The 12,126-nt window shown below is 36.4% G+C and overlaps 1 protein-coding gene and 1 non-coding gene across 6 annotated transcripts in view; both read left to right on the top strand.

Annotated features, from left to right (window-relative positions):
- The window catches only part of PARD3B (par-3 family cell polarity regulator beta), a 1,000,807-nt gene that overhangs the window by 657,192 nt on the left and 331,489 nt on the right, over positions 1-12,126 (top strand). For all 5 annotated transcript variants that reach the window (XM_064586958.1, XM_064586957.1, XM_064586959.1 and 2 more), the window contains one exon: positions 4,715-4,759. In XM_064586958.1, coding sequence (XP_064443028.1) covers positions 4,715-4,759 — 45 coding nt within the window. The remainder of the gene's footprint in view (positions 1-4,714; positions 4,760-12,126) is intronic.
- Positions 6,554-6,660, top strand: LOC123839980 (U6 spliceosomal RNA). Its single transcript, XR_006789816.1, has one exon. It is a non-coding gene; the product is annotated as a U6 spliceosomal RNA (small nuclear RNA).

Genomic DNA, 12,126 nt, shown 5'->3' on the forward strand with positions numbered 1-12,126 from the left:
TAAGCAAGAGAATTGTTTTCCCCCAGTGAGAATGCATTTGAAGTGTATGAGAAGGCTTGACAAAAGAATAAAATATTTTAAGTGATCACTATACTAGTATAAATGTATCCTATTGGGAATCCAATGTATGTATTATAAGCACTTTAATGTTTGCTGCTAATAAGCTCTCAGAGTGCCATCTTTTTCACAGATTTTTCTCCCCATATTTTCTTGGTTTATAGTTTCTCTCAACTAACAATGATCCTGGTTGAGATTAAATCATAAGACACTGTGTGTTTATCCACAGTTTTAAAAAAGGTGACATAAGTGTTGAGCAGTTCTAATTAGCTTCAAAGGGCTACAGCAAAGACAGCTAGAAACAGAGGCCATCAGGCTGCTGTTTCCCAAGCAAGTCTTCCTGAACCAGAGGATGCATCAGGGAATTAACAAACATCCAAACCAAAGAGCGTCCTCCTTATGAAGCACTTTACAAGAATTAAATCACTGTCCATCAATCTTGAGTTGAAGGCCAAGAAGCATGAGCTTAGTATAGAAATCCCATTATCTAAATAAATTCAGAGATAAGAGTAAGTCCACAGTGCTCTCTTAAGTATTTAATAACAGTTACAATAAAAATGTCCATGAATTTCATCTTCAGAAGGTTTCAACATTTCACTTATAATGCTTTGATTACTGTAATATCCCTTTAAGTAATCAAGAACAAGTAGTACCCGTCCTTGGGTAAAACTGAAGGATAAGAAAGGAATATAATAGGCTCTGGAAACTTAAAAAAAAGAACGAACGAACAAAAGAAAAAGGAATCCGTCATCAGAACCAGAACAAGAAACTTTGACTTTTGATCCATCAACACTCTCTGACTAGATGCTTTTGGTGCCTCACCATTTTAGAATGGAAGACCTTAACAACACCCAGCTCACTCATTTTTCAATCTCTTGTAAATAAGGTTTTAGTTTGAAATGACACAACTGTCATATTCCTACTGCTACTATTCCAGTCGCTGTGCTATCCAAATATTATGCAGTGAAATGAGTAGACTTAAGCTCCAGCCCCAAGAGATAACCTTAGAGTAGCTCAAAGGTAATCTGAGTTATAAAGGAAGTTGAGTATTAATTATAACACTTGTCATTTTTTAAAAAGTGGTGGTAGTGTGTGTAATTTTACCTCATTTTCTCATTTGCTACTCTTATTTAAATCAGTTCCCAGCACTAAGCATGTGCATAAAAGATGATTGTTCCCAGTTTAACCTTTTAAATAAAGTGTATTCTATTAATTAAGTCATTACAGTCCCCTCTCTTTTCCATTATGTTTATTCATTTATGTTCTAAAGATAGACATCTGTGTCACTGAATATTTTGGAGAAAGACCCCTAATTTTTATGCCTATCACCCATTTGGATTTTTTATACTGTTTTTTGAAATAGTGCTCTAAAGAATTTCAAATTGTCAATTAAAATAATGGTAAGTATTCCCACTAAGAATAATAGAGAGTGTGCAGTCAAAAAGTTAAGGAAGTACCATGTTTAGCCTAATATGGTTGAGGAGTTGGCAGTACTTAAATTGGCTTAGATTTAATGGGATAACTTATGTCCGTCACAGAAAAAAGACAAATGCAAAATAACAAAATATTTGTATGAATCCCTTTTTCAGATAACCACATAATAAGACCATACAGTCTGAATACTGTATTTCCTTTGCTTTTCTTCCACTACAAAATGAACTAGGAGACAGGTAAACTGAGAGGTAAAACCTGCTGTGGGTGTAGGATTATCCATGTGATAACAATTCAAAGTACCTGTCTGAAGGCATTGTATTCTCTCAAGTGTTTTCTCCCTCTGTTCCTTTATAATTCCAGGAAGTGAAATAAACACCACCACCATCATCAAATGCACAACCTTTACCATTCTCACAGTTTTCATTTTTCAAAAGTTTTCATTTATTGAGAACTATGTACCTGGCACTCCTTGTGGGGTGTTTTTATCTAAATTTTTCACACAAGAAAACTAAGGTTGAAAACAACTTAGTAACTTGCCTGGTAAAGCTGACGTTCAACTCATATCTATCTCATTATTAACTATCATGTTATTCTGCCTTTCTATTTAGGTTCCTATTAATAATGATGATTGTAGTCTGTATTTATTAAGCACTTACTATATGATCTTATAAGTACTGTGCATAAATTTACACATGTAATCTTCACTACAAGCCTATGGAGGAAGCAGTATTATCCTCATTGTATATATGATGAGATTGAGGCTCAGGGAGTTCAAATAAATTGCATATGTCTAGTAAGTTTTCAAGTCAGGATTTGAACTCAAATGATTTCTCATTTGTGAAATGGGGATGAATATTTTAGCTTAAACTCATTAGAATGCTAAATTTCCAAACATGTTAAACAAAATTATAGCTAACACTTGTTGATATTTATCACCACAGAAAGACTTCTATTAATAACATATTCAAATAAAAAGGATAATAGTTTTCTAACATATAAGTATTTGTCAAGTGTTTTCTTCTATTCATGCAACTGATGATTCAAAGAATATAACAAATTCTTCTATGACTTATCACAACTATAGTAGAGTGGTTAAGACTGCAAGGTTTAAGTTCTGGATCCTCCACGTTGGAGGTATGCTTCAGTTTCTTTATCTGTATAGTAAACATAATAATAATAATACCTATTTTTATAGGTCATCGTGAGGATTAAGTGAATTATTAGCTATAAAGTACATAGGACAGAACCTACACAATACAAGTGCTCTATAAGTTTTAGCCACTAGTGTTATTATTTTTAAATCATCATCATTGTTTTCCAGTACTTTTCTATTTATACTGTAGATTCTACTGTAAATTTTTTTAGACCTGAAAAAGCCAGAATTTGGCCCACAATTGGAGCCTGATGAGTATGGACTGACATATCCAACTAGAAATATGAAGAAAATTCTGATAGGATTTTTAAGAAGTTAATAAAATACTAGAAGAATCACAGACAAGTAGTGTTGTTGTCTAGAAAATAAAGAAATAGCTTAGAAAAGGAGGGATAGTGGGAGTGGAGAGATCTGTATATAATAAGTGGGTTGGTGAAATATGACTGAATGCTGTAGGCAAAGGAAGGAGGGGCATACTCCTCTGAGCCCTCTAGTGTTAGGAAGAATGGAAGAGGTCTTCTTTGTCAGCAAAATTCACTTCACATTGCTCAATTCTTGAGCACCAGATTTTTATAGACTAACATAGCCAATGGCACATAGCAAATAATGAACAGCTATTGTTGGATATGAAGTGATAATCCATGCAGACAGCTTAAGGATTAAGAACGTCGCATCTATGTTTTTGAGAGATATTGGGTAATAGCTTTCATGTAATGTCATTCCCTAGTATTGGTATCAGCATCATACCAGCCTCATAGAACAAGTTGGGAAATATTCCCTTCTCTGAATTTACTGAAAGAATTTCTGAGAATTGGTGTGATTTCTTCCTTAAATGTGTGGTAGAATTCACCAGTGAAGCCATCTGGGTATAGAGTATTTTTGTGTGTGGGAAAGTTTTAACTACAAATGCATTAAAAACAGCAACAACAACAAAAACTATAGGGTCATTCCAATTATCTGTTTCTTCCTACATAAGTTTTGGTAACTTGTGTCTTTCAAAAATTTATTTCATCAGAGCCATGTTAATCTAGGGTTAATTTTTTTTTTCACTACTGAAGCATGGTTCTTCATCTTCTTCTTCATGGTCCTGAATTATGAATCTTTACTCTGGCTATTAGGACTAGGCACTATTCTCAGCCCTGTGTGAACTTCAGACACTCTTCCCATTATATTTTTGGGTGGTTCTTTCCCAGGTCTTGGGTAGTTTCCTCACATGTGTGTGATCATCAGTATATTCAACTGAATACATAAGGAGATCCTCAGCAGATCTCAGCAAGAGTTCTGGATTAAGTCTTTCCTCTCTGGTTCTCTGCCTGCAAATGTCATCTGCCTTGGCTTCCCTGGACATCTAGGTCCATGTGCTCAGGCTGGGATGTCACCAGGCTCTGCTCTGTTTCCGTCCCTATACCACAATCTGGAAACTTTCTCCAGACAATAAGCTAGAGCAGTTATAGGATTCAACCCACTTGCTTTCCATCTCTGCTGCCTAATGTCTAATCCCTTGATTGCCACTGTTTCATGTTTTATGTATTTAATTTTTTTTCAAGAGAGATTGTAAATCTGTTCCCTTTTACTCCAGATATAGAAGTCCAGTCCTTGAGTATATATATATAGCTATTACACTCATAAAGTTTCATTATATATTATACATTTCTGGGCCCATGAGTTTAATTTCTCCTTTTGTAAGCATGAAAACAATAGCCCAATTAACAGAGCTGAAAGTACTGAAAATCAAAAGAAAATAAAATTATATTCATAGACGATCTAATGTGTGTGTGTATATTCAAGAAATATATACATATATATGTGTGTGTGTGTGTGTGTGTGTATATATATATATACACACACACACACACACACACACACATATATATGTATGTATATATACATAGCTGCCTTTAAAATACCTACCAAAGGAAATGAGGCACCCCAGGTAGGCCAGGGAACATTTTTTTCTCAATTTTTTTCCAGTAAAAGATTTAACTTCTTATGAATCTGTTTCAATTTATTGTTCAAAGAATGGCTGATTTACAAGCAGGCCTGATCCTTGTCTCTTTTATTTCTTCTCAGTGCCAGATGAAAGCAAAGTCCACTCATTGGCTGCTCACAAATCGGGTAAGAAACTCCTTGTAACTGACTTTATATTCTCCTTCCTGGAAATTGCTGGCTGTGTTTGAGTAGCAGTTGGAACCTATTTCCATCCACTAGTCACTGAAAGGCTTGCTAATTAATACATGAGATGTCTCTGACTTCCACAAAGATGAATTATTGCTTGGCTGTGTGTGTGGTGGCATAATGTATGCTGACTCAAAATGTTTGAGAGGAAAGGATAAAGGTTTCCAAAAAGTAATAATTATGAAACCAAAAATCTTAAACCTGTTTGCCAGATGAACACTTAAAACAACAAAAAAAATTATAAGGAAAATCCAGGGCGCCTGGGTGGCTCAGTTGGTTAAGCGACTGCCTTTGGCTCAGGTCGTGATCCTGGAGTCCCGGGATCGAGTCCCGCATCGGGCTCCCTGCTCAGCAGGGAGTCTGCTTCTCCCTCTGACCCTCCTCCCTCTCATGCTCTCTGTCTCTCATTCTCTCTGTCTCAAATAAATAAATAAAATCTTTAAAAAAAAAAAATTATAAGGAAAATCCAAGAAAGTTTGAAACTCTTTTCCATGATGACTTTCACATTACAGTGGCAGAACAAAGAGCTCCAGAACAAGAAAAATGTGATCATTTATCCTTAAAAAAGGAATATTTTGCTTGTCATCAAAGAGGATCACACCCAAGATGGCCGTATTGTCTTTCTTTAGACTGACGAATGAGCTCCCTCATTCCTAGAGGTTCTCCAGGAAGTCCACAAGGATCTCTGTGCATTTCCTGGGTCTTTCTCTGTTATGTGGGAGATCCCTTCCAGTCGAAAATCCAAGCTTTTCCTTCGTTGCCAAGTGGTTTGTTTCTCACCCTTTGCCCTTCACTGTTGCTTTTTTCACATTAGTTGAAAACACTTAAGAGTTACCCAGCTTACAAATACTACAGGGATCCCTTTCCTCTACAGGTGTATTATTTGGGGAAGAATATCCATTTTACTCTTAGGCTTGCCACTTCAAATAACAGAAAAGTTACAATTTGTTGACATCCCTCTGTTTCTGAAACAAAGAAAGTCTTTCCTGTCACCAAGTGTCTCCTGTGTTTATGTGCTAATTATGTCTCCGGCAGTAAGTGGCCTTGATGCCTCATTACTTCCATCGTGTTCCTGGGCAAGATTATGGGTTTTTTTCTTTTCCTCTTTCTCCAGATTCTCTTGTGATAACAGCAGGGAAGGGCTGGTTCACAACTCTTAGATTTTTTTTCTTTTCTGCTGCTCCTAATAAAGAGCCTAAGAGGTTAGATCACCGTGAAGGAAAAGATTTCTCTGAGAGTGATAAACTACAGAGTGCTGCTTTTCCCCATCATCCTTGTCCATTACATTCTCTACAACTGGAAATATTTTTAGGAATCTGAAAAGGAAGTTCTCGTGACCAAGGAGCCCCAAGGATTGCCTATGTTGTTTTCATCTTCAGTGCATCCTAAATGGTACTGCTTATTGTTAGTTCTGTTACACAGATTAACACTTGAAGGTTAAAGCCTTTTTATGTACTGGGATGGGCTTCAAGGTAAAAAAAAAAAAATGCAGTTTTTAAGACTGTTTATCAATATGGTTTTTGAAAATGAGCAAATGAACTTTCTGACTTTTTTCCAGAAAATCAAATCTTTTTCTGATCTTCATTTCCAAACAAGTTTCTATCAGCCAGTGACTAAAAGTTATTGGCACTCTTTTTAAATGAGGACATTGTTACCTTTGTATATTACTTCCGTATTTTACTAAGTTGAATGATAGGCTTTTATGTAGTGTGGTATAAAACACAGTAAAAAAGAGTGCTCGCTTTGGCAGCACATATACTAAAATTGGAACCATACAGAGAAGATTAGCATGGCCCCTGCGCAAGGATGACACGCAAATTCGTGAAGTGTTCCATATTAAAAAAAATAAAATAAAATAAAAACACAGTAAAAAAGAATTACCCTAAGTACAAAACTTAAAATAATTTCCAAATTGAAAAAAAATGACAAAAATGGCATAATTTTAAACCTGTCAGATAGGTTAATTTTTATATCATAAGAACCATGCTGCTTAAATATATCAGGTGTTTTAGGGCGCCTGGGTGGCTTAGTCGGTTAAGTGACTGCCTTCGGCTCAGGTCATGATCCCAGGGTCCTGGGATCGAGTCCCTCATCGGGCTCCCTGCTCTGCAGCAAGCCTGCTTCTCCCTCTCCCATTCCCCCCTGCTTGTGTTCCCTCTCTCGCTGTGTCTCTCTCTGTCAAATAAATAAATAAAATCTTTAAAAAATCAATCAGTCAATCAATCAATCAGGTGTTTTAAAGATTTCTGGTTCCTAATGAACTGCTAGTACAACATTCACCATTTTACATTTCAGAGTCCTCGTATACACTATCACAGTGTCATTGAGCTTTTCACTGGCCATCTGTGGAATCAGTGCAAATGCTGAAAACCAGAACTTTGCTCACTCTGGAGCAAAAATGGCATTTGAGAAAACCCAATCAAGAGGGCTAACCAATTACCTAAAACTCTACACTCTAGAGTTCTATTAATAATGTGAGATCACTCTAAAACTGTAGAGACCATCCTGAGAAAATACAAAGCAGCATTAAAGAAGAATTTACAACTAAGGTTATAAATTTATATATTCCAAGAATATACCCTCCCACATTTTTTATATTTATTTCTTTTGGAAAATTTATCTTGAATTATAATGTTCCTCAAAAAACTCATCACTCACGTAACATGCAACACGTGCGGCACTTAGGCAGAGCAGTTTCTGAGGAGGGGGCCGCAATGGTAAAAGAGGATTAAGGGTCCTTTCGCTTCTGGTAACGTCTTTCAGTTACACAAATCAGCTTGAAAATTCACCTAATCTATATAACCGTAGTCTCAATCTGCTACATCTGTGACCACTAAGCAAGTTACTAGCTGGACTATAATGTCTAATGGTCCATCATCATGCTTGTCTCACCAATGTTAAAAGAAATCATTCATTGTCTTTTCGTTTTACCTTTCCCTTCCCCAAATCTTTCCTTCAGAATATTTAGGTAAAAAGGTGATAAATCTTTTGCTAAAAAGGAAGAGTATCTCCCTCTGTCTCTTTTTAATTATAGAAATATGGGCAGCTTTCATACCATCCAAGACCATCAGGAAGTTAAATTAAATTGTATGTGCTGACCTGAATCTATCATCCATCTTATTTAGGATGATATTCAACATTTTAATAAATTCATCTGAGTTAAAGTTTCTTCCGAGTCAGCTTAGTGTATAGAGAGCCATTTCATGCCAAGTTCCATCTGTTGGTCTGGCTTGGGTACCTCCCAAATTTGTGACAATATTTTTGGCACCCTTTCCTTGGCTTGATCTTTAAATGGTTGATTCTTCAAAGCCTAGATCAAATCAAAGGCTCAGGTAAGATAAATCTTTCTAATATTGTTGGCATAAATTGTAGTGTCCCCTTACCCCTTCTGGAATCAGTTCAGTATTCTTGAGATTTTTCTAACAACCTACCTCAGGGGTTCCCCTGAGTGCATAGCATCTCATACCTTAGCTGGGAAGCAGGCAGGATGTTCTCTTGTCAATCTTGCAGTGTCCTCCTCCCTGTTTGAGAGGTATCAATGTCTCTGGAATGGTTGAGACCTACCCAGAGAGGTTAAGAACAAAAATACCTTTTAATTGGTTCCTTTAAGAAAGGAAGTTTCTTAAGCCTTAAAAAGTTTCAGAGAGCCTTAAAAATCAAAAATATGCCTTTCCTTATCTTGTTAATTGACAAAATCCTGACAAAATCCAAATCTTAGTAAACGCAGGGGGTTGAAAAAACTCCAGCAAAATATATATTTTAAGCAACGAAACCAATTTTTAATGATTTCAGTATCCTGAGGGGACATTAGAATCCAAAGAAAATGACATCAAATTTGGCATAGCTTTTTTTTTTAATTATGCTTTAATTTTGATTATACAGACTCATAAATTATATCTGAGAAGAAATCATTTCTTTTTTTCCCCCCCTACATACTGAGCTGACACCTAAACTAATAGTTTAATGCTCCTCCACATTTTAGTCAGAAAGGACTTATAAATTTTACTTTTTTACTATATCTTAAATTTTTTGTTTTGATTTACTGCTTGGGACTGTTTTAATATGTATTGACTGTCTGCGGAGATCTTTGCTGACCCAGCTCTTTAAGATGATGCAGTACTGAAGAAAGCCGATGAGTTCTTCTTTATGAGCTCTGACATATTAATTAGCAAAATGGACTAAAAAGCTTTCCTATTTCTCTTTTAATTTCTTACATTCTCAAACACCTGTCTATATAGCTGTAAAACAGGCGAGTCTGTAAAAGTAATGGTTGGCAGTAAGTCCGGACCCTTTTCTGAGATAAGTTTATCAATTAATGAGCACATATTCATTAACAGTCTAGGGAGATAGCTCTGTATAGGTGCCTTGCAGCCACTAAGTGTGTGGATCTCTTAACACATTTTACTGGTAAGGAGGCTGAAGCTCAGGGCATTTAAATACATGTTCTCTTAGCTGGTACCTAGTGTGGGTGAGATTATGAACCCAGATACTGTATGGTAAAGCCTGTGCTTTGGCCAATTCGTTTTCCACCAGCATGTGCCTAACACTTCAGTCCCAGGGACTGAGAAGAATACAATTCTAGGGGGGCCTGGGTGGCTCAGTTGGTTAAGCGACTGCCTTCGGCTCAGGTCATGATCCTGGAGTCCCGGGATCGAGTCCCACATCGGGCTCCCTGCTCGGCGGGGAGTCTGCTTCTCCCTCTGACCTCCCCCCTCTCATGTGCTCTCTCTCTCTCTCATTCTCTCTCTCAAATAAATAAATAAAATCTTTAAAAAAAATTAAAAAAAAAAAAGAATACAATTCTAGTTGGAAGACATGATACAGATATCAAAATATCCCATAAATTCTTACCTTTTGCAACCTCTGACTGAACAAGGAACACCATAAGTATAATTTCTCTAGCAAACGATTGCAACTCAATGAGCATGAGAGGGACATCTAATCCGATCATTCTTGACTTTGTTTCCCTGCATGTATGTACGCATGTGTGTATATATTTATATGAAAATGTGAGCCAAGTTAAGAGATGTATAAGAGAGAAAATATGTATGTGATGTGCATGTATTATGTATAAATTACAGCAAATGTGCATGTGATGTGTATCCTTATGGCAAAGGCTGAAAGTTTAATATGTAAGTTGCTAACTTGGCAGATCTTACATTCTGTTCTAAATGCATTGTGTGTAAACTTTATATTTAGAATGTTTGAGTGTGGCCAAAGAAATCTCTAGATCTTTCCAAAGAAATAGATCTCTTAAAAGCATAAGGTGATCAGATAATTACTTTAATACAAGAGCAATGTGCTATTAAATGACATTTCACAAATTTTGTTGAGTATGCATTTAAAATTGGGAGCACCAACTATAGTCATTTTTTATGAGTCTGAATTGGATTTTTCCTGGCTTTTTATTGTTACTGTGGATGAGGAACTAAATCTTGGAGTTAGTGGGTAGTGGACTTAAACGCTGTTTCTTTTCTCATCAGTTGGTTAAGGTAACACTATATGGTTATATGTTTGGACAAAAATCCTTATTAGGTATACTTTCTAAGCTTTTGTCACTTGTTATGTTGGATAAAATACAGCTTTAGACACAAGAAATATATACATTCTCACGTCCTCCAGCTTGATTTACATTTCCATAGGATTCAGGATGTTATTTAAAAAAATAGCAATATGTATAGGCTTCTTCCTATACAAACTTGATTATAAAGCAGATTATAAAACATAGTATTTCCTATGTTGTAAAAGGTTACTGAACACTCTGGTCTCTAAAATTCAGTGAATCAAATTGAATTAGAAACAAATACAGCAGTCTTTTTAGAAATGTGATTCAATTCTTTGCTACTCAGATATGGTGCAGGTGTGTGCATCTCTGAATTTCATGAGTCAATAGAGTCTACATGTTCTTACAAATCAAATTTCAAAATTAATTATTTTAGTTCCACTCATGTTTATTAAATGCCCACTCTGTGACAGGTGTTATATCAAGGTCTGAAGGTACAAAGTGACATAAGACATGGTCTCTGTCTTAGAAAACATTTTTTGAAATGGTAGGGGAGAAAGTCATATAAATGCCTAATTAAATATTGGTTTGGTACCTTTATGCTAAAGAGTACAGTGCAGAAATCTCACAGAGGAAATATTGCTTAATTCTGCTTGGAATTGGGGGATGGCTATCATATTTCAGAAAGGAAATGTTTCCAGAGCAGGATCTGAAAGATAAATAGAAGTTTAAGAAATAAAAAAGGTCAACGAGCTAACACATTTCAGGCATATGGAAAGTTATGACAACTTGAAACATCATGGTATGTTCCTGAAACTATAAGCAATTCAGTGTGGCACAAATGAAAGTGGACAGTAACAGATACCAGGTTGAGCCAGGAGACAGGAGATTAAATCATGAGGATTAAAGGAGCGGATTAGCCAGGTAGTACCATTACTCTGTTGGCTGTGCTGACTTGAAGGATAAAAACAAAAAATCAAGGAGAACAGTTAAAAGACCGTTGCAGTAGTCCAGATAAGAGATGATGTGGGCATAAATTCAAGTGAATCACAATGGAAATGGAAAAAAAAGTAAAACATACTTAGGAAATAAAGCTTGGAGGTTGTTGTTTTTTTTTTTAATTAAACTTAGTGGGTGAGTGAGGAAGAAGATCCAATTTGATTCTCAGCGTATCAGTCAGCTATTGCTACACCTATGATGCATAACAAAATCAACAGCAAACATTTATTTCTTGATCACATATCTTCACATAGGCAGGGATTTGCTGATCTCAGAAGTGTTTGGCTGGGCTTAGCTCCAATATACAGTTTAGGTCCAGGTTTTATACATGTCTCTAATTCTCCTTGGAACAGTGATTTCCTTAGGAAAGTATTTTTGATAACAAGAGTGATAAGATGGAAACAGGGTAGATAGGAAGGACCCATAAGCTGTGTGTCAGAGCCATGGAGTATTAAGTCACATGACAGTGAGGGTAGCAGAGGGGAATGAGAGGCAGGAGTAGAGGGAAGTGTGGCCGGATGGCATGAGCTGAGAAGGAGTAGGGATTTTATATGTGACTAGATGAGCATTGTGCTTGAAAGCCGAAGTGAGAAGTAAAGAGGTCACTGAACCCCCTCCCAACCCTGACCTGCGTGATATGGATAAGAATGAGAGGGCAGGGGAAGCAGATTTCTTAGTGGAGAGGTAGACTTCAATTAAGGCTAAAAGGCAGGGAAATTTTTAGAGAAGAGGTCAAAAATGAACAGCATCTTGTCAACCGTGGAAGGATAGTGGGGACTCAAAGAAGACAAGTGGAGGAGTCTGG

The sequence above is a fragment of the Mirounga angustirostris genome, unplaced genomic scaffold (genome assembly GCF_029215605.1).
Source record: "Mirounga angustirostris isolate CCGP_5_RB_7025 unplaced genomic scaffold, mMirAng1.0.hap1 SCAF_3, whole genome shotgun sequence".
Taxonomy (NCBI): domain Eukaryota; kingdom Metazoa; phylum Chordata; class Mammalia; order Carnivora; family Phocidae; genus Mirounga; species Mirounga angustirostris.